At 41.3% G+C, this 27,965-nt stretch overlaps 2 protein-coding genes and 1 long non-coding RNA gene across 7 annotated transcripts in view; 2 read left to right on the forward strand and 1 right to left on the reverse strand.

The window, feature by feature from the left end:
- Nucleotides 1-9,861: 9,861 nt before the first annotated feature.
- The window catches only part of LOC307224041, a 199,050-nt gene continuing 180,946 nt past the window's right edge, over nucleotides 9,862-27,965 (forward strand). The window contains exon 1 of the long non-coding RNA XR_013842389.1: nucleotides 9,862-10,397. This is a non-coding gene — a long non-coding RNA (uncharacterized lncRNA). The remainder of the gene's footprint in view (nucleotides 10,398-27,965) is intronic.
- Nucleotides 14,838-19,088, forward strand: RPS3A (ribosomal protein S3A). Its single transcript, XM_079990368.1, has 6 exons — nucleotides 14,838-14,990; nucleotides 15,861-15,964; nucleotides 16,558-16,745; nucleotides 17,431-17,639; nucleotides 18,517-18,626; nucleotides 18,926-19,088. Exons 1-6 carry the CDS (start codon nucleotides 14,929-14,931, stop codon nucleotides 19,045-19,047), a joined length of 795 nt encoding a protein of 264 aa, XP_079846494.1. The 5' UTR covers nucleotides 14,838-14,928; the 3' UTR covers nucleotides 19,048-19,088.
- Nucleotides 20,229-27,965, reverse strand: part of SH3D19 (SH3 domain containing 19) — a 68,800-nt gene continuing 61,063 nt past the window's right edge. For all 5 annotated transcript variants that reach the window (XM_079990412.1, XM_079990413.1, XM_079990411.1 and 2 more), the window contains 3 exons: nucleotides 26,691-26,877; nucleotides 25,315-25,412; nucleotides 20,229-24,420 (listed from right to left, as the gene is read on the reverse strand). In XM_079990412.1, coding sequence (XP_079846538.1) covers nucleotides 24,304-24,420; nucleotides 25,315-25,412; nucleotides 26,691-26,877 — 402 coding nt within the window. In that variant the 3' untranslated portion in view covers nucleotides 20,229-24,303. The remainder of the gene's footprint in view (nucleotides 24,421-25,314; nucleotides 25,413-26,690; nucleotides 26,878-27,965) is intronic.

Raw genomic sequence — 27,965 nt, forward strand, 5'->3', positions numbered from 1 at the left:
ACAGCCTTAAATCTATTTCTTCCCCAAGCCTTTATGTACCATTACCTATTTACCTGTCTGTATTGTCTGGTACAAACCAAATCAATGCTGTCACCTGTATCAAATGGTGTCCTCTCCATATTCAATGTTGTATTCTTCTTTTCATTGCGTCAGCACAATCATTTCTACTTGTCAGGTGGAATGTTTTCCCCTCTTTTCCCCTATGTGCTGTTCTGGGATTTCCCCTGACCCACAAGAGCAGATTTGGGGAAGGGGCAGAAGAGGAAAAGCCGCAATGCACTAGTGGGAGCCCTTGCTCTGGCTTTCATTAGCACAGTGGGTTAACTGAAGCCTTTGATTCACAGTCTGATAGCGGTTAATTGTGATGAGGTATTAAAAACCCCAACACTTCATATTTATAATCTTGTTGCCTATCAACTGGATTTCCTAAAATATGACTGGTTTAGGGGAGATTTTAAACATTGTCTCAAAAGGTGTGACTTGCTTTTTGTAGAAAAACAATTGGGGATTTGCTTGATTTTTGCTGTAAGGTTGTGAAATCAGAGGTAGAGTAATGGGTCCAGTTATAAGGATTAAAACTCCACTTTTATGTAAAAGTTGCACTGTAATTCTATAGGATCTGAGGATAAAAGTGCCTGTGTTGCATGAGAAGCTTCATCTCTGGCTTTTAATTGGAAATGGCCCAGTTTATTTCAGCAGCATTTTATTGCATATAAATATACAAGCACCACAATAATAGTTGGTCAAATTTTGATGCAATTTCATTCTGAACAAGCAAGTGTTTGTTTTTGTGCTCATCCTTGGTTTAATTCTTAGCTGTGCTTAATGTACATTCTTGGATGTATATGTTAAGTCAAGCATAGTACAGTGGTACCTCGGGTTAAGAACTTAATTTGTTCCGGAGGTCCGTTCTTAACCTGAAACTGTTCTTAACCTGAGGTACCAACTTTAGCTAATGGGGCCACTGTGCCGCCGCCACTCAATTTCTGTTCTCATCCTGAAGCGAAGTTCTTAACTCGAGGTACTATTTCTGGGTTAGCGGAGTCTGTAACCTGAAGCATCTGTAACCCGAGGTACCACTGTATATCTAGAAACAATCAAAGATTTATGCAGCGTATTGCAAGCCATGGGTTAGTACAATTAGCCAGCTTAACTAAGACAAAGCATGATAACTAACCGTCACAGCTAAACGACAGTTGCCTGTTCACCTCTTATGATGGCAAAATATATTTGTATCAAGACACTGGGTAGAAGAAAGGGCTCTGTGCTAGTGTCCATAGCCTCTTGTAGAAACTATATTGCAGAAATCTGGAAGCTATAAATAGTTCCAAGGCTTGGTAAGTCTGGATTAGTACATCTGCAGTCAGAATTTGTCATGAGAATAGGAAATGAGGAAGCTGCAATTCAAATAGTGTCTGTGGAAAGACGAACAGTGTATATGGAAATACATTCTCACTCTAGAGGCAGGAGTAATGTGCCACAAGCGCTGTTGTTTTGACAATTTGCCATAATTTTATTTAGGTCTGACATAAATTTTCCCCATAAAGCCTGGTGAAGAGATTCCCAGCGTGCAAGGCTGATTTAAAATGTATGTGTAGGCAGTATAGTTTCATTTATCCAGATCTTCCCTGTCCAGATCTTATTATGTGTTGGACATACTTTATGTTCTTTGACACGTCAATATTGAGATAGTATTGTTCTACAGCAGTTGTAATGTTTCTTCCCAGAACTCCCCTCTGTGAGATGCCTGTGATAAATGGGACAGTAATCAGACAGTTTCCCGTGGGCCTATGGATAAACATACTTAGCTTTCTTTCTGAGTTTTGCTCTTTAAAATCAGGACTGTGTCTAACATAATTTCTCAGACTGCTAAAGTTAACCACTGCCTTGTTCACTATTCTATGCCCTTATGCTTTTTTTGTTGTATCATTGTGTTGATTCTTAAATCAAGAGTGCGATCCTGAAAGATAACCTTCCCACCCCCTGTATTACCTTGCTCCTTGGAAATAAAATAGTGTTTGCTGTGCCCATAAATCTATGCAATATTGAAACTGCAGATGCAGTCTTTTGAGGTATGGGAAATCATTCTGTTATGTGATTATATACTGTACAAAGCACAATAGGACAGGAAGGGGCAAACTTTCAACATAGAGCTTTAATAGGTATATTTTTAATAGTTAGGTGGATGGGAAAACTTTGTCAGATACAGACTATAGATATTTGGAATTTCCTTTATGCAACCACTAGGCAACACAGGGTCAAAAATTCCTTCAGCTGAATCATACTCAATATTCCTATTTATAGTTGGAGAAGTAAGAAGATAAGCTTGGATCCAGACATGGGTGTGGCCAGGTTTTTGTTTGGGGGGGACACAACCTCAGATTTGCATTGATTTTGATTGATTTAGGAGGGCAGCTGCCCCCTTGGCTATGCCCATGGATCCAGAGGAGTGGGGCTTGAACACCATTTGTGCAATGGCACTTTTCCACTCGCCCCTAACCACTGTGCTGCATGTACTCCCCAATAATCACTCCTGAGTCCCAACAGTCCAGAGACTTTCTGGAGTGGCAGGTGGTGCAGGTGCCTGGTCCCATTTCTACCAATTCTCTTCTCCCATTACAGCATTCTGTACCACATTCCAGAAAGCCCACTGCCACATTCCAGAAAGCCCACTGTCTTTCAGGAGCTGTTTTTCAACACTTCTCCAGGGAAGGAGTGGGGAAGCCCCATTTTACGACCAGTGTTTGCACTTTAACAGTTTCCCATACCATCTTATAACAATAGCAGCAGCCCAAGACGTTGAAAACTGCCTTTATTATTAAAGATGAAGCTATTGATGGGGGCCGGTGTCTTTACTTGTTTAAAAGTGACGTTCTGGATACAGGCCTTCCTGTGACTTTCTGCTGGTTGTAATTTCATCTGTCCCCATCCGCCTCTAAAACTGCTTCATTGCGCAGTATCAGATTCTCACACTTCACAAAACATGCATTTTAGGTGACAAAATGAAGTGGTTGCAATAGTGTGGTTAAATGTTCAGCATCTCTGAAAAGTTCTATTGTATCCCATGGATCACAGGTGGCTATATATTCTGTTGCATGCCAGCCTAAGCTCCAAGTAGTGCAAGATTCCAGGTGCTTGCCCAGGGTTTGATTTCTCAGAATCAGGGACAGTGGACACTCTGGTGTCTTTAGGAGATGTGGTTTATCTATGCATATGTACAACCTGAGCCTGCAATAGAGGGTTTCACAGCATTAACACCCCTAGAGGGTTATGCTTCTTCCACAGCCACAGCCTTGGATCCCAGCAGAAATCAGTCATGACTCTGTCTTTTAGCTGCCTAGCCTGCTTCTTTGCTTCTAGCTTCTAGCTCACACACCTGAACTCTGTCTGCTGGCCTTCTAACTACCAGACAGTTGGGGGACCCATTTTTGCTTTAGCACAGCCGTGCTACCTTTGTTACTTTAATGACCCATACTTAGGGAGCCATTCCCAAGAAGCTGGCCTGGCTATTCAAGCAATGAAATCCTCTATTGGATTTTAACCCTTGCTGGCTCCAGGAATTAGAAAGGACTCAGGCATACAGCTTAACCTCAAAAAAAACAAACAAAAAACCTCACAGCAATACTACGAAGAACTATGTGTACTTTACTTACTTTCATAAATATTCTCCAATTAGAATCTGCTTTCAGGAATATGTTTGTATCTGGTAATCAAATATGAATCTAAACATTTCACTCATTTTCTCTCAAATGGCAGTATGAGTAAGCTAAATTATACAGATGTCTAACTTCAAGCACAACATAATTTTCTATCTATTTTTAGCTTTTCGAGAGCTACGGAATTGATATGATTTCCCTCTGGTTTGTGCACTTGACATTTCAATATTGGAAGGTCACTCAGATTTATGTTTCTATTTATGTTTTAAATGTTTGATATTTTCTTTTACAACTTTGTTTCCATTTGGTTCATTTTAGGGATTTGGGACACAGCCAGTCTCTTCCTGCTGTCTTCTGCTCCTTCATCAGCAAATTCATATGCCTTTCCAAACAATTCACAATAGGGGAGTCCAGATTACCAGCAGCATTCAAGGAATGTATGAGACAGACCTCAGGGGCAGGCCAGCCATATTCCCTGTTATTTTGCATACGACAGGGGGCTCTATGCATGTACCAATGTGCACATGTAAAGAGCCTCTGAATGGAGCAGGACCTTGCGTGGAACATTTACATTAGTACACTCTCTTGCCCTCAAGCATTGCACTGGAGGTGGGGCTCGTCTTGTTTGCCAGATTGGCTTGGTTGCGCTTTCATTGCAAACTGCATATCGGAAATTATGGCTAGAGACACAACTTTTTCCAAACTTTTCCAGTAATGTGTTGGGCTGCGTGTGTTGCAAATTTCAGTGACCAAGTAGCCATCATAAATGTGTGTGTGTGTTGGAATAATCTCTTAATGGGGTTCACAGAAGTCTCTTGGTGCACTGAAGTGAGGCGACTGCAGCAGGGTCATCCTCTCCCCACCAGCCACATATTAGTCCAGGGGTAGTCAACCTTTTTATACCTACTGCCCACTAATGCATCTTTCTTGATGTTTCTTGACGGTAAAATTTCCTTACCGTCCACCAGTGCTTGATGGAAAGAGGATTCAGCTTGTGCCATAGAACCCTCTACCACCCACCTAGAATCCTGAAACGCCCACCAGGTTGACAATCCCTGCATTAGACAACAATGGACTCAGCTACATTAGTAAGGAGGGACACAGGTGGCACTGTGGGTTAAACCACAGAGCCTAGGACTTGCCGATCAGAAGGTCGGCAGTTCGAATCCCCGTCATGGGCTGAGCTCCCGTTGCTCGGTCACTGCTCCTGCCAGCCTAGCAGTTTGAAAGCACGTCAAAGTGCAAGTAGATAAATAGGTACCGCTCCAGCGGGAAGGTAAACGGCGTTTCCGTGCACTGCTCTGGTTCTCTAGAAGCGGCTTAGTCATGCTGGCCACACGACCCGGAAGCTGTACGCCAGCTCCCTCGGCCAATAAAGCGAGATGAGCGCCGCAACCCCAGAGTCGGCCATGACTGGACCTAATGGTCAGGGGTCCCTTTACCTTTACTTTATATTTGTAAGGAAACAGCAATTAGAATGCACTATAAACATGCAACACTAGATGGCGGCAGAGAGCAGGAAATTTTAAAACGCTGTTTTCCATAAGGATTTCTTTCTTTTGTTATAACGATCCAATTTCTGACTTATTTATAGCGTTTTCCCCCTGTGTCTAGAGCCACCCTATGTGATGCAAGCCTATGTGTGCAACAGGGAATCCTGGGTCAATCAGCATTCACCCTCATACAGAGGACCCAATATGTGTAGGGCTGCTTCTCATGGCTGCCAGATGTGCAGCTAATGGTAAGCTCTGTGGACAGCATGTGTAGCAGGGCAGAAGACAGGTTAGCCACACGACCCCCTAGCACGTGCTTCCAATATGTGGTGGAGCTTGTATGAAACCTCACCATCATTACTGTTCAAAAAAGTTTTTTAAAGCTGGAACTATAAAAATGTCTTACAAAAAGAGGACTTTATTGTAGTTCAGGTGCTTTCAGTGTGCTCTAGTCCTCTAAGCTTCACAGTTCAGTAGCTATCTAATACGGTTTACCTTTTCAGACAGCAGTGCCAGCTTTCATTGCATCATCTGCTGCTGATTTCTTAAGAGCTAAATAAATGGTTCCTTACAAACTTTGATCATTAAAGGCAGCAGTAGAGGCAGAAGAAGGTGTTAACAAACTGCCAGGATGGATTTTTGTTCCAAAGCTGATATGGTAATGCACTGCAGCAAGAATAATTTTGAACTCAGTCATATCCAGCAGTTATGCAAGTGAACTTTCACATGAACAATGACAAGATTAAAGTCAACCTTTATAAAATTCAGCCTTTCTTGCTGAGTTGAAAAACCACTAGTGATTGGTGTCGGGGAACTTTGATAAAGACCTATGTCTGCCCATCATAAACTTAATCCTTTATGGAATTAGTGATTATGGAAATGTGTCGGTTGGAATAAAGGAAAGAGTTTACCTATTCTGTAGTGTTTTTCAGGTTTAAACCACTATGGCCCACTCTGTGCATAGGATTGCAGATTTGGAGGTGAAGCAGTTTACAGTGGTACCTCGGGTTCCATACGCTTCAGGTTACAGATGCTTCAGGTTACAGACTCCGCTAACCCAGAAATAGTACCTCGGGTTAAGAACTTTGCTTCAGGATGAGAACAGAAATCTTGCTCCAGCGATGCAGCGGCAGCAGGAGACCCCATTAGCTAAAGTGGTGCTTCAGGTTAAGAACAGTTTCAGGTTAAGAACGGAACTCCAGAACGAATTAAGTTCTTAACCTGAGGTACCACTGTACTTTGGGTTGAGTATAATGACTTCAATGTGGTTTACAAAACTTCACTTCACAACAAACCAGTCAGCTGCTAATGTGTTATATCACACCGTGTGACATTTTCATAGTGTCACTTTTTACAGTTGGGCTGTTTTAAAGAACAAATTCAAGCATAATAACATTAGCAAGTGCAAGTGAGTCCTTAAAAAAAGAGACGCTATTCTGCCTTTGGGGAAATCTGCACCCAGTATGTCAGTACACCATGTACAAAAATAAAATAAAGCAAAAATCTCTCTTGGTTCAGAGCTGATAAAAGTGGTGCGGTAAATAAAATGATAAATTCTCAGTTCAATAGCCAAAAGGAAAATGAATACATTGCTATGCATTGTTTACCCAATGTTTTAAAAAGCTCTTGAAGTAATGCATAAACATAAAGGACACTGAACTGGAATTTCTGAAAGATGGTCTGATCTACACCAGCTGCAATACCAACATACATTTCATTGGCGTGCCAAGAGGCAATTACTTTAGAACTAACGAGGAGGCAGCACCCCACCCGTACCCAGTGGAGCACCCTTTCAAATACATTTTTCAAAAAAAAAATGGATAAAAGCATGAGCACGTAAGATACTGAACTGCAAGCAAATCCAAACACAGTTGTGTTAATGCTCTGCATGCAATGTCTGCTCCAGAAGCAAAAGCGGGGGGGGGGGGTCATTAGTTTGACTGCATTTGTAGTTTATTTATTTCATGTCTTTTAAAATGGATTGTTTTCCTCCAAATGTATTTTTAAAACACGTGCCCATTTTATTGATTTATTTAGTAATATTCTTTAGACCACATTTCGTGACACTGGTCATAATGTGGTTCCCAAGATAATGAAATCACACAGCATTTAAAACCAGGAGCACAATTAAAATCATCAAAAATTAACAGCAACAGTAATTACAGTGCAGGAAATCCTAAAACCAAGCTTAAACAAAAACCCATGAAATCCTGTGAGAACAGATGTGTTGTTAATTAGGTGATGGAAAGCCATCAGTGATCAGTGTCTCCAACGGGAGTGAGTTCAGAAGCATATTACAGATCTGCTCAGTGGCCCAAAAAGACTGGCAAGCCCTAGAAGAGGAGCAAGGTTTCTAGACGCATGCAATGCCCAACTCTGCATCTGGTCTTCTTGGCACGAACCTCTATTTGGCAATTAATCACCCCTGAAGAGAACAAATATATTTTCCTGATGAACACTGCCCCTTCTGGTTAAATCAACCACAGGGACCTCAACCAGTTTTTCACATGGATATCTATTGGTGCACCACTCTTTAACTCCTGACATGCAAGGTCAAGTACAGTCTCTGTCAACTTATACCTATCTGGATTGGCTCACCTATGCTTCCATCCACTCGCAAAAAAAATTGAAGGTAACAGGTCTCCAGTTACTTGGCAACCTTTTGTTTTTCAATCCCCTCCCTCCTTAGCCTCAGTCTCAATCATGTTCATGTTTTGTCTCAGGGACCCCTCCACACACACACTTCTCATTAAACTGGGGCTTTAGGTTTTTGTCCCCAAGGGCCCCATCACTGCCCAATCTCAATGGGAGGCTCCAGAACAATTTCAACCCCTAGTAGCTCCTCTACTCTCTTCCCTTGCCTCTTCTCTTTCTGTGTGTGCTTCTCTCCAAGTTAGTTGATGCCCTTAAGGGGACATGAAGTCATGTGGCCTCCCATGAGGTAACTTTCCCATCCTTAAACCACCTGTAGTGGGTTCTCCACCATGCAGAGTTTCCTGGGTGAAGCACAGTCTGCAAACTTTGAAGGGTAGGTTATGTCTTGTGTCCATGCGTAGCCATTTCAAGATCCCTGCTATGCAACTGTGGCCCCAGACTCCTGGGTCGCTGTGAAACTTGGGGAACCCACTGCTTCTTTTTGCCTGGCAACATGTAACTCATAGCATTTTAACCTTTGTTTCTTTCTCTTCTATTTCCTTGATCTTGCTGTCTTTTCTGGCCGCCCAACTTCTACTTAAAAACCTCAAAAGAATGAGAGTCCGTCACATCCCAAGGGAGTCTCTTCTCTTCCACTGTCAAGCACCTCTTAGGATCAGAAGGTTCTTCCTGTTAGTTGGAATATCCTGTCTTGTAACTTGAATCCATTAGTTCAAGTACTACTCTTTGGAGCAGGAGAAAACAAGCTTGCTCCATCGTCCATGTGACAGCCCTTTAAATATTTGAAGATGGCTATCATATTTCATCTCAAGTTTCCTCTTTCCCAGGCTAAACTTGACCAACTCCCTCAACTGTTCCTCATTAGGCTTAGTTTGCAGATCCTTGATCATTTTGCTCATCCTCCTCTGCACACGTTGCAACTTGTCAATATTCTTTTTAGATTGTGATGCCCAGGACCAGAAAGAGTACTCCAGGTGTGGTTTGACCAAGGCAAAAATGAGTGGTGACTTTCCTTGACCTGGACGCTACATTTCTGAGTAGTATACATGCAGAGACTCAAGCACTGAGTGCTACATGATTGCAAAGCCTTGGAGGTATATAAAATATTTGCACTGTTTAGCACTGCAAAGACAAATGCTTTTACATAAGAACACACTCTGAACTAATCCACCAAAATCAGTCAGTTAAGCCTTTAAGATGTACACAGCACAGTATCTAGCTCTTTTTCAAGAAATGTGTGGGAAAATGAAGCATATATTGTTTGTTAGAAGCTGAGCAAACAGAACTGGAATTCTGATGTTTCCTAGCTGTGAATCATCCATTTTTTTTAAAGTCAGAGCTTTTTTCTTTTTTTTTAATGCCTACAGTGCTGACACCCAGTCCAGGTGCATATGCTTAGAGTCAACCCAGGAATAAAAATGTCTGCTACGACTGATTGCAGCCAATCCATTTTGGAAAAAAGAATGTCTATCCTTCACTCTACTGAACTATTCTTTTGTTCTAAAGATAAGAATGACGAAAGAATATGTGAATTTGGTTTTGTCATTTGAAAATTTAGAAGACCCCCTATCTAATAAGTATTTTTCTATATAATACTGACATATTATATAGAAATATATATATATTGCAATTACAGCAGCACAGTGCCACTGTTGGGGTCCCAAATGGTGCTGGGGGTGGGACAGGACTGGTAAGAGGCTGAGTTTTGATTGCATTCCTGAGACTAACATTTGCTTTGACCCACCAGTGTTGCAGCATGTTTTCTATAGATGTTTCACTTGAACAAGTTTACATTGGAATGTAAGCTTAAAACTCACATGTATCATGGGTTATGCAGTAGGTCTTTCTCGTCCTAAAAACAGACCATTAATTTCAGGAAACAACTTTAAGTACAGCTCACCAACATTTAAAACTTGAACCACACATTATAAAACAAAAAGCATTATTGTCATGAATTACGGGGATCAAAGGCAGCAAGGAATCTGTTTCTTTGAAATCAACCAAATTCCATTCACATGAGCCATAATGTCTAACACTACTGAAAGTGCTACTACTTCTGAATTTTTACTAGCCAGGTTTTCTCCCCAGTCCTACTGGAAATTCTGGTTCCTCAAGTGATAAAATCTTATCAGATCAGCAACTCAGGCCATTTCTTCCTTCTCTTCAAGTGACATAATTTGAAGCGCTTGGACCAAATGCTGGGTGTCCATAAGAGATCCAAAATGACACCTTCCCTCCAAGTTACTGAACTTGAAATTTTAATGCAACTGTATGCCAGATATGTAGAATGTGAGCAATGCAAATGGTTTTGGATAGGTATACTTATATAAATTTTTAAGGCGCTTAGAAACAATGTTGAAAACCCTGAAAATATTTGCTTTCATGTTCTTATACAAGTAAATTTGTATTGCTTGAAGAACAGGGCTGGAGAACCTTTGACTCTCTAGATCAGGCTTCCTCAACCTCGGCCCTCCAGATGTTTTGAGACTACAATTCCCATCATCCCTGACCACTGGTCCCGCTAGCTAGGGATCATGGGAGTTGTAGGCCAAAAACATCTGGAGGGCCAAGGTTGAGGAAGCCTGCTCTAGATGTTGCTGAACTACAACTCCCATCAGCCCCAGCAACTATGACCAATGCCCAGGGATTAGGAAGGCCATATGTTTCTCACTGATGGCTAAGAGCATCTCCATACAAAGGGCATCCTGATTATGTTAGGACCCACCCACCCCCATACATTACCACATTTATAAAGCCCTTTCTAAGCAACCTGGGGGCATGGGACTAGGCTAGCCTGCATGGCTGCACTACCTGCTTCAAGTGGTCTTTCAACAGGCAGAACCACCACCACCTTTTAATTATCTGAATCCATGCCTTGAAATGCAAGGTAAAAGCCTCAAGTGGAATCAAATACATGGCTAGGATAGGAGGGAAGCTGCAGACATGTCTCCCCCCCATTCATTTATTTGTTTAGAACACTTTTGGGTTGCCCAGCCAACTAAGTCCTCTGGACTGTGTCCAGTTCTGGGCGCCACAATTTAAGGATATTAACAAGCTGGAACGTGTGCAGAGGATAGTCACCAAGATGATAAAACGTCTGGAAATCAATCCTTAAGAAGAACAGTCGAGGGCGTTGGTTATGTTTAGCCTGGTAAAAAGGAAACTGAGAGGAGATATGATAGCCATCTTCAAAGGGCTGTCACATGGAAGATGGAGCAAGTTTGTTTTTTTCCTGCTCCAGAGGACAGGACCCGAACTAATGGATTCAAGTTACAGGAAAGGAGATTCTGACTGAACAGAACTTTCTGAAAGTAAGAGGTGTTTGACAGTAGAACAGACTCCCTTGGGGGATTGTAGACTCCCCTTCATTGGAGGTTTTCAAGCAGAGGTTGGATGGCCATCTGTCATGTAGGATCTAGTTGAGATTCCTGCATTGCAGGAGGTTAGACTAGATGAGTCTTGGGGTCCCTTCCAACTCTACAGTTCTTTGATTCTATGACGCAGACAAATCTGAAAAATGTTTTTGAGTGATATAACACTATTCATAATGCGGTATGAAAAAAATTTATGTGCTTTTCAGTGGGATACGGGTAAATAAAAACAAAATAAAAGGGACACAGCTTCACAACTGTAAACTCAATGGAATTAATGCTTGGATTGAGATGGACCTGCTGTTGTAATCCCTCTTCTCCTCCTCCTACAGATTTTACTACCTTGTGTGACCCTACTGGGAGTATGAGACTCCCGATGGCTTTGCTCACAAAGATCAGAGGAACGTGCAGGCCCACTCACCATGGCAAGGTGATGATCCAACGAGTGAGAGAATAGGAGTTATTACCTTTTGAATCTTGGATGTAGGAATTTGCAGCAGTGTTTGAAGTGCTACCTAAGGAAATATCTTTTTGAAAGGGAAAACATTGCACAAGAGTGGTTTTCATTCTACCCCAAACAACCAATTTCTTTGCCAGAAAAACAAATAAAAGTGAGAAAAATGTTTTCTTCTAAATGTTTCTGGGTTTTTCCAGGCCTTCACATCTCAAAGTATGTGGGCAATTACAACTGAACTGTTCTGTGCATTCAATTGCTCTTCTAAAGTCCCATTGTTAAATGTAGTCCATTGATCCTATTTGTAAGACATGCATTGCCGTTTTTTTAAAAAGAGGAAGCTGCACCAGCATAGTCTTTTGCTGAAAGAGAAAGGAATCCAGATTCTTCAGTACTGCTGTAACTAGTAAGTATTACAGTGTAAGTGCTGGGTTTATGGTTTGGCTGTTAAGGGTCCCTGGATTCAGAAAATCTGAGCAACTACAGTCTCCTCTTCTTGGACAAGGCTTTTTGGGTGGTCACAGACCAAACCCAGGCACTTTTGGAGGAAATTGATTTCCTAGATCCATTTCCATCAGGGTCTAGGCCCATTTTTGGCACAGAAACTGATTGGTCATCCTGTATGATGACCTCTCCTGGGAGAGAGACAGGGGAAATGTGTCCCTGTTAATTGTCCGTGACGGGTTTCAATACCATCAGCCATGGTATTCTTCTGGAGCTGCTACTTGAGTTAGGGATAGGCAGCCCCACTTTGCAGTGGATCAACTCCTACTTGGATGGTTGTTTCCAGAGAGGGATGCTTGGGGAGTGCTCTTTGGCCCTGTGGAACCATCAATGTGGAGTTCTTCAGGGTTCACTTTTATCCTCTGTGCTGTTTAACATCTACATGAAACAGCTGAATGGGGTTATCTAGAGTTTTGGAGTATGCTGTCAGCAATATGCCCACGACACACAGCTCTACTTCTCGTTTACATCTGCAGGTCTGAAGATGTTTCAGAAACTTCAGCTGATGCAGAATTTGGTGGCAAGGTTGCTCAACAGGGAAAGACCATTTTAGCATATTATACTGGTCCTGAACTGACTGCACCAGTTGCCAATTAGTGTCTGGGCCCAGTTCAAAGTGCTGGTTAAACAACTTACAACTGCAATACCTCAAGGACAAACCTCTCCCCATATGAACTGGGCCCTGCAGTCATCATTTGAGGCCCTTCTTTGTTTACTTCTTCTACAAGGGGTTTGGAAGATGGCAACATGAGAACAGGCCTTTTCTGTGGTGACTCTCAGTTTGTGGAATGCTCTTCCCAGGGCGGCTTTCCTGGCGCCTTCATTACATATTTTTAGGCGCCAGGTTTCTCTTCAGTCAGAGAATGTTGTCTGGTTGATCAACTATCTATTTTTTTAAAAAAAACAACCCAAACCAACACTATTGGTTTGTTTTTGTTTGATTATGTATTTTGTATACTCATTTTGTATTTTACTGTTGTGAACTTTACCGGGGTCTTTGGCCAGCTGAAGGACAGCATACAAATTTAATAAATAATAGTAATGAAATTAAGAAGACCTATTATCTCATTGTGCGGCGCGGGTGGCGCTGTGGGTAAAACCTCAGCGCCTAGGACTTGCCGATCGCATGGTCGGTGGTTCGAATCCCCGCGGCGGGGTGAGCTCCCGTCGTTCGGTCCCAGTTCCTGCCCACCTAGCAGTTCGAAAGCACCCCTAAGTGCAAGTAGATAAATAGGTACCGCTTTATAGCGGGAAGTTAAATGGTGTTCCGTGTGCTGCTCTGGTGCCGGTTCGCCAGAGCAGCTTTGTCACACTGGCCACGTGACCCGGAAGTGTCTGTGGACAGCGCTGGCTCCCGGCTTCTAGAGTGAGATGAGCGCACAACCCTAGAGTCTGTCAAGACTGGCCCGTACGGGCAGGGGTACCTTTACCTTTACTATTATCTCGTTAGGAAAAAAAGTTGGGGGAAATGAAGTAGTTCCCTTAAGTGACGTTTCTCTTGATTTTTTTAGAGTAAATTTTCGTAGGTTTGCAAGATTCTCCTCACCCTCCACAAAGCATGTGAAGTGGGGAATTTTCTGTACTTGCTTTTCATGTTATAGTAAAGGTAAAGGGTACAGGGATCCCTGACCGTTAGGTCCAGTCGTGGCCGACTCTGGGGTTGCAACGCTCATCTGGCTTTATTGGCCGAGGGAGCCGGAGTACAGCTTCCAGGTCATGTGGCCAGCATGACTAAGCCGCTTCTGGCGAACCAGAGCAGCACACGGAAACGCCGTTTACCTTCCCGCCTGAGCGGTACCTATTTATCTACTTGCACTTTGATGTGCTTTTGAACTGCTAGGTTGGCAGGAGCAGGGACTGAGCAACAGAAGCTCACCCTGTTGTGGGGATTCGAACTGCCGACCTTCTGATAGAACCCTGGAAATCAGGATTCTGCATCATCCACCGAGTCAGTGCAAGCAGCACTCCCACTTCAGACAGCAGCCCACCAACTAGTGGAGGAGCAAGCATACTGTATTCATCCTCCCAGCTTCCTCCTGCATGCAAACCCTCAATATAATTCTTCAAGAGGGCTTCTGAGGAGCTCAGATTCTAACGAATACTTGTAATAACTATCACTATCAAGGCTTGGCTGACAATGTTCAGCCTTCCCTACTTCATCATGCTAATGTCCATCCGCTCTTACTTTAACCTCCACTCTGTGCAACTCATAAGCAAAGTATTCAGCTTTGAACAAATGTGAATATTAACTTACATGCCCCTTTCCCTTTGTTATAGTCAAGTTTCTGGTGTTTTGCTTTGTAGTTAAGAGCAACAATAAAATACCTTGTGAGGATAATCGAAAGTAGCATTGTGCCATAAAAGCCACTGACTGTACTAACGAACTTCCCGTGGTGGGCTGTATTTTTTTATAAGAATCTCCTGGTTTTTGCTGGAAAGGAGTTCTGCGAAGAAGCAACTTCGCGGGAGAGATACGCCTTTTTTTCATGGGTGTCGCGTGCATTTACCAGGGATAAACCCTGGAGGATTTTCAGCCTGTACCACGTGGAAAAGACATCGCTGATTCAACAAGGGAAAGGCGTCCAGGACGTACTTCCTTAACTCGGCTGAAAGTGCAAAATAGACAACCTACCGCCAGAGGCCGCTGTGACTTCCTGCCTCAGGCTGCCTCCTCCGAGACCCTCCGTTTCTCGCGATACGCGCTGAAAGCGGCATTAAATCTCGCGCGAGCCCGGTTCTCGTATAATCTCGCGGGGCGTCGAGTTTCCGGCCTCTTTTTCTCCCGGCGCGGCACTATGGCGGTTGGCAAGAACAAGCGCCTCACCAAAGGAGGCAAGAAAGGCGCCAAGAAGAAAGTGTAAGTCAGGCCGGGGCAGAAGCTTCGGGGTAGCCGGAGCGCGGCCGAGTGGGAGCCGCGGCCCGCAAACGTCGGATGCCTCCGATGTTGGTCGGATTGAGGAGAGTGGTTGGTGGGTGTAGGGAAAGCGCTGCTGACATGGCGGCTCTCTAAGGGAAGCGGGCGGGCAGGGGAGCGCGCGGGAGCCGTTCTAGAAGGGGCACGTGCGAGTTCCCCAGGGGAGGAGAGGGGCAGGGCTGCAGATCTCGTGCCTGGAGCCCTGATTTGGGGGGCCCCGTCCGGCCTTTCCCTCCTAGTAATTTTCGGCCCAGTTCAGCGTGCACCCTGCTTTAAGCAGAGCTTTGGAATAAAATGGGAAGTTTCAAAGAAGCATCATGGGGCCTCTGTCACGTACTGGCGATCATCTTGCCTGGTGGCTCCAAAGCTCAGGTAGTGTAGTTCAAGGATGTAAAGTGGCAGTTGACTAACGCTGCTAGCCTCACCTGACTTTTCCTTGAATTGAGCTTACTTTTGGGTAGACACGGCTAGGACTGTGCTGTAAATTCAGCACCGTTTACGCCTTTCTTAATATAACTTAGAAGGATGAAAAGCAAAGTTTTTGGCGTCGGGACTTGCTTGCAGGCCCAGTGCGTGCAGCGTAGATGGGTGAAAATTGCATAAAATATGAACTTTGGTGTTTTGCTGGGATATCAAGGGAGTCACATGCAGAAGGTGAAGACTTCCCTGAAACCCTGGAGATGGGTTGCCGAGTATAGATAATGCTAGATGGACCCAGAAATCTGTATAAGACATCTACCTGTATTCCAAATGTTTCTGGAATTATAGGAAGTTGCAGGTCTGACAAAGCTTTTCTCTTTTCCTGGAAATCAGGGTTGATCCCTTTTCAAAGAAGGACTGGTATGATGTCAAGGCCCCAGCAATGTTCAATATTCGAAACATTGGGAAGACATTGGTCACCAGGACTCAGGGAACAAGTAAGTTACCTAGATAGAAAACTGCTACATAATTTTGGAAAAAGATTTATTCTAAGGCCTGCTAGGTAAAAATATGCTGAGCTGATAGGTGCTGCTACTTATTTATAAACTAATTGTTGTATGTTCCATGTTTCAACTCTAAAAGCAAGGCCTCAAACCTTCTAATTTTAACTGCAGAGATGTTGAATTCTTATCTGCCTTGGGACTTTTGTGAAATGCAAAGCAAAAGAATTCAAAACTGCTTGAAAGTGTCTATAGGGCAGTTTGTTTGGAAAGCTAGCACTCCTGCATATTCCCTGGAGAAAATAAATTGGCAAAACACTTTTGTTTCTAGCTATTACATTAACAGTTTATTATGAGTCTTCCAACGTAGCAGTTCGAAAGCACGTCAAAGTGCAAGTAGATAAATAGGTACCGCTCTGGCGGGAAGGTAAACGGCGTCATGACCTGGAAGCTGTACGCCGGCTCCCTCGGCCAATAAAGCGAGATGAGCGCCGCAACCCCAGAGTCAGTCACGACTGGACCTAATGTTCAGGGGTCCCTTTACCTTGAGTCTGCATGAAAGACACATTAACATTATTTTGTGTTTTTAGAAATTGCCTCAGATGGACTTAAGGGCCGAGTATTTGAAGTAAGTCTTGCTGACCTGCAGAATGACGAAGTTGCCTTCCGTAAATTCAAACTGATTACAGAAGATGTCCAAGGGAAAAACTGTCTGACAAACTTTCATGGAATGGATCTCACACGTGACAAAATGTGTTCGATGGTCAAAAAATGGCAGGTTAGTAATATTTGCATGTAATTGTGCTAATCTGTAAATGCTGCACTTCATTGCTGTTGCAGGGTGGTGGAAATCTTAGGTACTGGATAATCCTCTTTTAGCGACATAGGATCAACTTGCCCCAAAGTCCGACTGGATAATGAATAAAGATTTGGCATACCCACAGTGCCAAATTCATATTTGAAATTTTATAATCATGAAAGATTGCTAGCTAACTGGGCAACATTCGAAATTTGCCAGGCACATCTTGCACCTGGCTATTGGCCTCTTGCAACCAAGTGAAGGTGCCCAGGCTCCAGGTTGGCACCTGATGTTTCCACCATCTGGAGGTGCACGCCTGGGGATCCATGGAACTTGACGTTTCACACACTAGCAATACACCCTGTAGTTATATTTTATCTGCGTAATCAGAATGAATTTCGATTTCAAGAACCAAAGTTGTCTTGAAAAATGTGACTTTTGAGCTGTCTGGATAAAAAATGAAAACCAGGAATTCTGTTTCTAACTGGGTATCGGGGTGTTGATTTGTAGATGTGGCTGCTTGGATGACTGTGTTGACATAATCCCTCCTTTGTTGCACTGAGCATTGAACACCTGGTCTTTTTGCTTCGTCCAAGATTTATAGTAGACACTTTTACTCAAGTACATTATTTGGGTATATTGAACAACTGTTAATTTTTTCCAGACAATGATTGAGGCCCATGTGGATGTAAAAACTACAGATGGATATCTTCTGCGCCTTTTCTGTGTTGGCTTCACCAAGAAGCGAACTAACCAGATTCGCAAGACTTCCTATGCCCAACACCAGCAAGTCCGCCAAATCCGCAAGAAGATGGTGGAAATCATGACACGAGAAGTGCAGACAAATGACCTGAAAGAAGTTGTCAATAAACTGTAGGTTAAAATTTGTGTCCCATGTTTAGGAAGGAAGTTTTTATTCCATCTAGCTTTAATTTTCATAGCGGTGTATATAAATATTCCAGCAGATTTTAGCTGTTCCAGGCCAACCGTTAACACCCATTTCCATAAAGCTTCAGTTTATGGTGGGAGAGTTGTTCTGTCAGCCCCTCTGTATTATTAAAACAATATTCTTCGTACTCATTCGTTGTATCTTAATACTTGTTTTATCCAAATAATTTATCAAATTTTATCCAAAAGTTTCCAAATTTTAGGCAAATATATTGAATTTTCTTGAATTGTTTGCTAGTCACGTGTAGCAATCTCATCATGTGTTTGTGATGGGGTTTCTGTGAGACAGGCACCATAAAATTCCTTAGTAGATTTACCGTTGTGGAGGTATGTTACAGTGTGACTTTGCTCCTTGAGATCTTTCTGACAAATTCATGGAGCATAATTCTGCCAATGTGCCAATCAGGATGGCTATGCACTTTCTCCATAATCAGAGGCAGTATAGTTTCTTCAGAGTGGGAGAGTGCTACTTTGCTCATGTCCTGCTTATTGGTTTCCCACAATAATTTGGTTGGCTCCTGTGGACATTTGGTCATTTTAAGTTTTTGGCTCAAATGTGGAGTCACAGGTTCAGTTGAAATCCTTTTTTTTATCATTGTGGTGCACAGTCAGTGGAGGAGAACTGTCATCTCCATTCAGGCTCCAGCAATAATGGCTGCTTTCTGGGATATGTAATGGTACTACTTTTGGGGTGATATGTAATGGTACTACCAAAAACAGTGGTACTACTTTTGGGGGGTTTTCAATACTGTGATTCTTAATTTGAACATAAGAAGTCAAACTTTATTTCTTTCCATTCTAGCATCCCAGACAGCATTGGGAAAGACATAGAAAAAGCGTGTCAGTCCATCTATCCCCTTCATGATGTCTATGTTCGTAAAGTCAAGATGCTTAAGAAGCCCAAGTTTGAATGTAAGCATTTTGGTATCTTATCTAAATAATATTTTTTGCTATATTCATTGGTTGGGAATGAATGATGACAATTTGTTTCGGTCCCAGATGAAACAGTGATTACTATTTTCAAATTCTGACATTCCCATAAATCATAAAAGGTTAAGTCTTGATTGTTTTCAAAAAGTGTATTGAGCAGCCAATCAATTTAATTTTAAACATGGCTTCATTCTTTAGAAGCACTTTGTTAACTTTGAATGTAGAATCTTAGCATAAAATTGTCTCTGTGTTAATTCAAACTGTTGCATTATTATTTGCAGTGGGCAAGCTGATGGAGCTGCATGGTGAAGGTGGTGGTGCTGGAAAGCCATCAGGTGATGAAACTGGTGCCAAGGTAGAGCGAGCTGATGGGTATGAGCCCCCTGTGCAAGAGTCTGTCTAAAATCAGATACAAAAATAAAAAAAGATTTAATATAAATGGCATGGTTATGGGCTTCGTGTCTTTTTCTTTTTTATAAACACAATTGGCCATTATACTTCAAGGTATAGAAGATGGAGTGATAGGTAGGTAGGAGTAGTTGAACAAAGTGACTATGGTTGAATAAGATAATTAAAGCCACTTGAAGAGAAATGCTTGTACAGCTATTCAGTGTTTGCTTCTCTATCTAGAAAGCATGTTGTCAATTAATACTTGAGACATTGAAGATTCTAAAGGCAGTAAGTTGAGTTGTAGTTCCCATTGAAATTAGTTTAGTCTGGGTCGACCAAACTAGTTGGTAAGAAAATATGGACATTAACAAGTTGAATAGTGAACTGTCAATCAAATGCTGATATAAAGGGTTGCAGTGTATGTTAAGAACCAGTGTGCAATTTCTACTTACTATTTGATGTATTTGAAATTCTTACCGTATACCTTGGGCAAATAGTCTGCGAATCAAGCCACTTTCAGCAAAATAAACTTTCAGAAATTATTATTCGTATTGTTAATACCCCACTCATCTGACTGGGTTGCCCCAGGCAATCTGGGTGGCTTCGAACATAATATATAAAGGTTGAGCTCAGGTAGTAACTTAATCAAAGTCAATTACTCTTCAATTGATTTTGCTTAGTATCTACACAGAGAGGCAGACATTCTGTCTCTTGTATGTAAGCGTATTAAGTTTTTTGCAACAAAAGGGCATGTCGGCTATGTGCCGAAAGATTTAGGATTGTACTCCTAGGTTTATTAAAACCAGTTTTACTGAAGCACAGTTAAATACTTGTTTTTTCAGAAGCATGACTATTAACATTAGAAATTTTTACATTGGAAACTTTGTTGGTTTAATAATAGTATAAATCAAGCATGTCCAAAGTCCGTTTTGGGAGCCTAATCTGGTCCGCTGGTTGGTTTAAAACCTAAAAGAAGTTCAACAACCCCAACCCTAAAAGGTCGTCAACTTTGGTCGGCCCCCACACCCCTTCACTTCATCACATGTGGCCCTCTTTGAAAAAAGTTTGGACACCACTGGTATAAATAAACCCACACTTAATACTATGACACTTGAGACCGAGCTCACTGAAATAGCTTTAATCGCCACTACCTTTATCTAAGGCTGCATCTTACGCATATTTACTCAGAAACAATTTTTGAATTCAAATTTTATTTTTGAATATATGCAAGAGATTACGCATAACAAGTATCTTGAAATTTACAGAAGAAGAAACTGGTTGGGAAATGTTGGTATTGTTTAGTAGGCACATTATTGTGACGACAGTAGGTATTTGGACAACATAAAATGGAAGTAAAAGATAATCCATATTTGCTTGCTTGGTAATCTTGTTAAGTATAAGATTGTGTCTCATGGTCAGGGCCTTGCAGAGCCAGGCAGAGGTTGGGCCAGGTAGAAAATGTGCCCCCCCCTTTTTTTTTTACCCTGGGGATAACTGAAGTCTTATAAATAAGTATATAAATAATTGTGAATATGCTGACCGAGGCCCCCTTTGGAATCGGAGGCTTGGCCCATATGGCACCCCCTCTGTCTGGGCCTGCTCATGGTTTCCATAGAGTTCTCAAAATGGCCATGCCTAGCTTGTTTCTGGGTTTGGAAAACACAGTAAATCTTGTTGGTTTTTATGGAGCAAGCAGTAAACTTTGAACTCTGTAAATAATGCCTTCATCCTAGCAGCTTCTGGACCACGTTAGCTGAACTTACGATTACTTGTGCCTGGATAGCTCAGTTGGTTAGAGCTTGGTGCTGGTAACGCCAAGGTTGAGGGTTCGATCCCCGTATGGGACAGCTGCATATTCCTGCATTGCAGGGGATTGGACTAGATGATCCTCATGGTCCCTTTCAGCTCTACAAATCTATGAAACCAAACTTCGCATGATGCTCACCGTGTCCAGTCAGTTGTTTCACTTTACACCGTTTCAGTCAAACAGAAAAGTTTATTGGTTAAACAAACATGGGGTACCATAAAGCGGAGGGGGACTACACTGAGTGTCCAGAGGTAAAGTGGCTTTTGTATGCAGATTTTGTAAGTTTAAAAATCCCTGCAGGTTTAAAATAAACTCGTATACTTTAACAGTCCCTAGTTTACATTTATGATTGCATATATATTTTAGACTAATTTGCCCTATCCTGCTTTCCCATGGAATGGTATGCTGTGGAGTTTATCTAAAATACTTCATAGTCCCATTCTGGAAAGTGATGTCAACTAGTCATGCATTTAATTTTTAATGAGTATTTTTCAAGTTTTGATCATTAAAGCTGTATTATGACCCTCTTAGATGGCACTGTTGGGATGAGATTGTTGCATTTGGCAATCTTGGTATGCAGAACAATGAGACTAAAAGAACGCTCAGCCAGTTGCCTATTTAAATTAATGAGATGCTAATAGATATAATACCCATTTAGGAAAAAGCAATTAATGCATTTTCATTAAAGAGGCCAAAAAAGTCAGCAATTCCCAACTGCCTTAATACTTAAATCTCTATTTGTTGGCAATATTTCTTTGAAATCATTAGAAAAGCAGGCATTTTCAACAAATAAGTAAACATTACCCTGAATCTGGAATTGATTTTCAGTGGGCACTTCAAGTGACCTTCAGTAACTTACGCTAGTAACTGCACAGGATATAGCTTTGATAGAATGAGAATCTGCTAATGGCTCTTATAAGACAGCCAGGGTTATATGGTGAAAAAGTTTTCTTTAAGCAAACCTTTTAGGTAGCATACATAAAACTTTCCATGAGATGGAAAGTGGTCAATCATGACATATTAGGTACAATTAAACAATCTTGCCTCCCTTACCTTTCCTAGTACAGTGCTAAGCCTAAAGTCACTTCTCTAACAATGAAGAGTTCTTCAGCTTAATGCCTTATTGAAGGGAAGGGGGAAGAAATTTACGGTAATCTGAATACAGTATGGGGTTTCTCCAGACCTGTTCATCTAATATCAACAAGGTTTACTATCCTGGGTCTAGGGACAGTCCTGTGTAAAAATATCCAGTTGACATTTGACTTGTTTTTAAAGGGGAACTTTGAAATGGATTAGGAGATAAAATTTGGAGAAAGCCACCTACAAAGTCAATTTGAGTAGGTTCTTGATCAGCATTAGTCACCTCAGTCCTCAATTGACCAGATTGCAAAAGAATTGCAATTAAAAGCAACCTGTAGCTGCTTGAAACTTTCTGTATACTGTACTTGGATGAGAAGCAAGCCTCCTGCAGTTCCAGGCACTGTTAATTCTGTTTCATATTGTTCAGAGGAGGGTACTTGTAATTTCAGTATCCTCGTATTTTAACAAAGTTTTGTTTTTAAAATTTGAAGCTGAATATAGCAAGGATCTGAAGAAGACTGGGTATCTACTGCCCATGCAGAAATAAATTATTTGTACCTATGTCATACAACTACCCAATTGGCTGGAAGAAAGTGAAGACATTAATTTATGTAGAACTCAACTTGTTATGAGCTAGATGTTAGTAGTCAAAAGTTCTAGTCAGTCTCTCAAAAACATTGTTAAAATTCAAATGCCTAGGTGCCTGCTCTGGATGCAATTGTAAGATTCCTTCTTTTGAAGATACAATTTTGGAGTGTCAGTGAATGGCTCAGGGAAAGACTTAGGATGGCTAAATTTACTTAAATCTTTATGTAATTGCAGTTTCACGGTTTCTTGATCAGTTTAGATTCAGTCTAGTTGCCTGTGGCTTAATCAGATTTTTAATGTATATGCATAAAGTGCTGTTTCCTACACTAACTTGTGTGTGTGTGTGTGTGTAATGAAAATTATTCAGCACAGACCCGCATTACAGATGTAGGATAAGTATAATACAGCCAATGAATTGCTATTTTTCCTTTATCATCTTAACTAGATTCATCTCTGAAAAAGGCAGGCAAGAACAAACCAGCATGCAGCTTAGATGTAAGTTACACACTTTTTAGAGACACACAGGAAGACAAAATCCATGTGCAGCAATACAGACTTTTGACAAAACTATGGTATGTCTAACTTGTTATAAAGAAGCGGTCATATAGGGTGGGTATCCAACTAAGCCATAGCGTAGACTCAATGAAATAAGTCATTGATTTCTGCAGATCCACTATGAGTATGTCTTAGTTGGATGTCACCTATAGCAAGACATATTTTCACATGCAACATTATTTTGAACACAAAAGTACTCTTAGTTCAAGAAAATATGGTGAAAAGATGACAAGGGAAGTCAGCAAAAGGTTTAAAAAATTGAATACAATATGAAAGAATGAAGGGTATAAAGCACCAGGTTGAATTGAAGGCAGCATTCTGAATAGGAGAACCTTTTATACTGTAATTACGAGATAATGAGCCACTAGTCTGCATAATTTAGTGGTGAAGCATGTGCCCTGCACACATACTGTTTTGGATTCAGTCCTTTATATGACCAGTTAAAGATCAGATAGCAACCAAGAAACTACTGCTTGAACCCATGTAGAGCCACTGGCAGTCAGAGTAGATAGTACTAGGCTAAATAGAACAATGGTATGGATTGGTATAAGAAGCTTCATCTCATATAACTGAGTAACCTTCTAGACCAGCCTTTCCTCAAACTTGGGTTTCCAGCTGTTGTTGGACTACAGCTCCCATCATCCCTAGCTAGCAGGACCAGTGGTGAGGTCCAACAACGGCTGGAAACCCAAGTTTGAGAAACACTGTTCTAGAATTGTGTTTCATTATATTTTAATCCTTTAAGTGATGGAGTAAGCAATAAGTAGTTTAACATGGTTTCTGAAACAAAAAACCCAACCCACCAAACCCTGTACCTTACAGTGATCAGACTGTACATCAGGGCTAATGTTTTCACACAGTGGCTATTTAGTGTTTACTGATTTAAGTATAGTATGGCATTGGAAAGGAAGAATGCAGCTTGAATATTTAGCTGCATTTGCTAAAATGCAAGTTGCCAGCAGTCAAGTATTGTACCAAATTCCGTTTCTTGGAAGAATGAGTGAGCAAGACTTCTAAATAAGTGTAAACGTGAAACAAAATATTGTATAGTCTACAAAATATTGTATATTCTAGTATACCTTTATAAAAATAGTGCAAAAATGCATTTGATAGTCAAAGAGTAGATCATATGATCATAGAGGGCAACCTTTGCTGCCTGCAGTAATGTGCTTTTGTGCTAGTAAGGTATTTGCTTGTATAGGCTTCTGTAGGCAGATGGTCCAAAACTAGGTTTTATCTTCAGGAGGGATGTATAATCTGGACAAAGTTTTTGGGGAATATTCCAGTTTTGCCATGTAGCTCTCCAGTCATCCATTCTTCATCTACAGACTCCAGTTCAGTTAGGATATCACCAACCTGATGGAATAGTTAGAGTAAATATAAATCTGGAAGGGTGTCATTTTTTCAGTATTGTCAAGTTCCCATAGATGGTCTTCTGGTGGCATTCTGCTGAAGTTCTATATTCGCTTGCCATTCCTTTAGGTTGGATGAAATGAATCTTACTGCACAAAATAAAGACTTTCCTTGACTATCCAAATTGCAGGCTGTATTTTGTTTGCCAATATGTTCTTTGTCAGCTGAGAGGTAGCTGATTGTGGCACCAATTTCAACAGCACCTCACTCTTATCTTCGTTGTCACCTCACTCTTATTTTCAGTTGTATTCAGCATACTATAGGAACTGCCTTGATCATCAGTATACAGTATCTAGCTTAGCATTGTGTACATTGATTAGCTGAGGTGCTCTAGGGTTTCAAACGACCCAACCCTATTAAGATATGCTAGGGACTAAATCTGAGGCTTCCTGTCTCCATGCACACTTAAGTTTATGTCCCTTACCCCACTGGCCACTGGATCAGTTTAGGGAGGCCCAAACATTTAAGCAATAAACAGCAAGTATATGACCTCATATTTTAGGGGCTGTAGCTTAGTGGTTGAAAAGACCCTAGGTTCAATCCCTGGGGTCAAGATGGGGACGGGAAAGACTGAAACCTTAAGAGAACAGCTTTCAGCTATGGTTGTCAATACTAAGCTAGCTAGACCAATAGTATGACTCAGTCTTAAGTCAGCTCCTTGGCTCCGATGTAACAATACTTCAAAAGTAGCACTATCAAGTGAAGAATTGTTCTAAATATACTTATTCAACTTATCAACTGAAAAAGATGCAGATCAATATTTTAAAGAGTTACACAGTGCCACCTTTAGCACTGCAGTGTGGCAAATAAACAAAATGGATGGGTTAAAAAAGATACCTTGAAGGAGAGTTCATCTACGTTCTCAGCATGGAAGTCATATAAAGCCTTGGCTTTTTGTTTCTTAGTACCTGGAGGTTGTGATGACTGTGTTCCTCCTGTAAAACAGAATGATAGTATTATTCTTTCATCGCAAAAATGGCAATTGTACTATACTGTTTCCCATTAGCTACCATATTTCATCTAAAATTTGATTGAGTGGAAAGGGAGAGGAGAGCAGGATGCATATTGTATACCTAAGAAAAAAGTTTGTTCCCCATCTTTTTTCCAAGCAGAAACACAAGTACAAGTGGGAGTTTTGGAAACTGTTCAGGGTTTCTAAAAGCACGGAGTTAGTTGAAGTCAAGTTGAGGCATTGTGTGAGGTTAGGAACCACTCTTTCCCTGTTGCCCCCCTGCTGAAGAGACGTGAGCATGATAGTACCCAAAACATTATTGAGATAATGCCAAACCTGTGGCCTATGTCAGTGCTATTGCACCAGTAACTGGCACTGTCCCAAGACACTCAAACAGCAGGTTAGTGAGATTTTTATAAGCACAACAGGTTGGGACTGTGCTGCTTGTATCCCACATGATGCTGCAGCTTTAGGATCTGGGTACCAAAAATACCATGGAATTTATGACAATTGTACATCACCAAGGTACACTCTTCATCCATCTCTGTTAATTTAGCAAGTCGCTTTCTCTGTCTAAACAAATGTTTTCCCTTAAGAGTTCATTGCTTTTTCTTTCTTTTTTGCGATACTAAACCCTGTGTGTGATAGTGATGTTTTATTTAGAAATGTAACCAAGCCTCTCCCAGGGATGGACTAATTGTTAGATCCATGGCAGAATGTGTCACGCTTCAAGGACCAACTGAGGCTGTCTGCCCGTCTAATCGCCACCATAATAAGCTTATCTGCAAACTCACTGCAACGAAGCGCATTTGAGTGTTGGGAAACTGCCTTCCATTTTGAAGGAGCTAGCTAAAGTGTGGCATCTGCATAGAGATCGAGAACAGCACGAAGTGTGGCAGTATTTATTTATAAATTAATTCAAAGGGATTTCATCTGCCCTGGAAGCATTGGAGCTTCCGCATCAAAATTTTCAAGGGCAGCATCTTGATGAAGAAAGCTGATTGGCAGCAAACTGCATCATGTAGAATGGGCATTTAAGGAAATGTATTTGTGCAACCTGCCATGTGTCCATCTATTGTAGTGGACCATGCAAATTACCCATGTCCTAAAGCCCCTTTCCACGTACCTGCTAAGGCATCAAAGGCCTAAAAGAACTATAAGCCCTTCATGTTTGAATCCACTTCATACATTTCTAAAAACCTTAAAAGTTTATACAAAACTAGATCAATAAATTCCCATTTTCCATTCCATTCAGCACTACCTGAGCAAACATGAACAAACACTGCAGGGAAAATTCCTTCCTTTCCATTCAGTCTCCCTCTGTACCACTCTGAGTCCAAGTGTTCCAATATCAAGATACGATCTCCCCTTTTAAAAGACAAGTCTTCCTGCGTTTCTGCTGTAAAATCATGGAGTGCATCACACCACTGTCCGGCACGTCCTTCCAGCTGCAAAAATGGAAGAGAGAACTTTCCTGCTACTGTATGGAAAGCAACCCAGCCCCCATTACTTATGTACATAATATTTAATAGGCTTAAAGCAGATTACTGGTGAAAAAAGCTTTATATCAATCCTGGCCTGTGAAGCACAAAAGAAAAGATAGCATATCTTTCGGCTCAGTTTAAGTAGCTTATTTCCCTGTGCGCTCCTTACACTAAAAGGCAGAAGGTAATGTGGCGTTCTGAGTACACACATCTTATTTCATTGACTTTCATGGAGAAAGCGGAAGCCCAATGAGTACAAAAATATAACTGCTTTCCAACCCAGACCCCTGGGCATGCAACAGCAAGAGGAAACTGAAATGAATGGGCTTCCTGCAAGTCTGCTCTTCCTTCTCTTGACTCCATATTCCTTTAATGATTGCATCTGAAAATGATGGCCATATTTGAGAATGTATCGCTGCAGGTTTTTAATCCTAAACATATATGCCAGAAGAAAGAGCTGTTGAATTTGGTGTGCTTTACTTATAAATGAGCATGTTTAGGATGAATCTATGAAGAAGTGCCTGGGAATCATAATGCTTTCTATTTTGCAAAATATGATAATAAGGGTTTCCCAGCCCCTAAAAATAACATTTTGTTCATTTGATAAAAGTTATTATTAATGGTATTTTTGATTTAGAAGCCAAGCTCTCAGTTCTTTTCATTTTATATTAATTGTCCAGTGCTTCTGTGCAGCTATAAATTCTGTTGTCACCAAAGAGAGACTGCTTTTTACTCATCTCTACAAGCACACCTAGGGCATCTTTATCAGTATCAGAAACAAAAATCTAATTACCAGTGAAAACGAAGAGCAAATTAAGCAACTCAAAGAATTGTTGGCGGAACAAAAGTGTTTTAAAATAAACCAGAAAAAAATGTTTGGATTTTTCTTGCTAATTACAAATCTGTTATTTCCTTGAAATTTGTATAATTTAAAACTTTCTAAGCAATTGGACTGAATCAGTCAGGAGTTATGGGGAGTGAGTGGGTTTCCCTATGTCCCTCCATCTCTTTTCACAATGCTTCAAGCCCCATTTCCCCACCTCCATTCCACA

The sequence above is a fragment of the Podarcis cretensis genome (assembly GCF_951804945.1).
Source record: "Podarcis cretensis genome assembly, chromosome: 9".
In the NCBI taxonomy this organism is placed as follows: domain Eukaryota; kingdom Metazoa; phylum Chordata; class Lepidosauria; order Squamata; family Lacertidae; genus Podarcis; species Podarcis cretensis.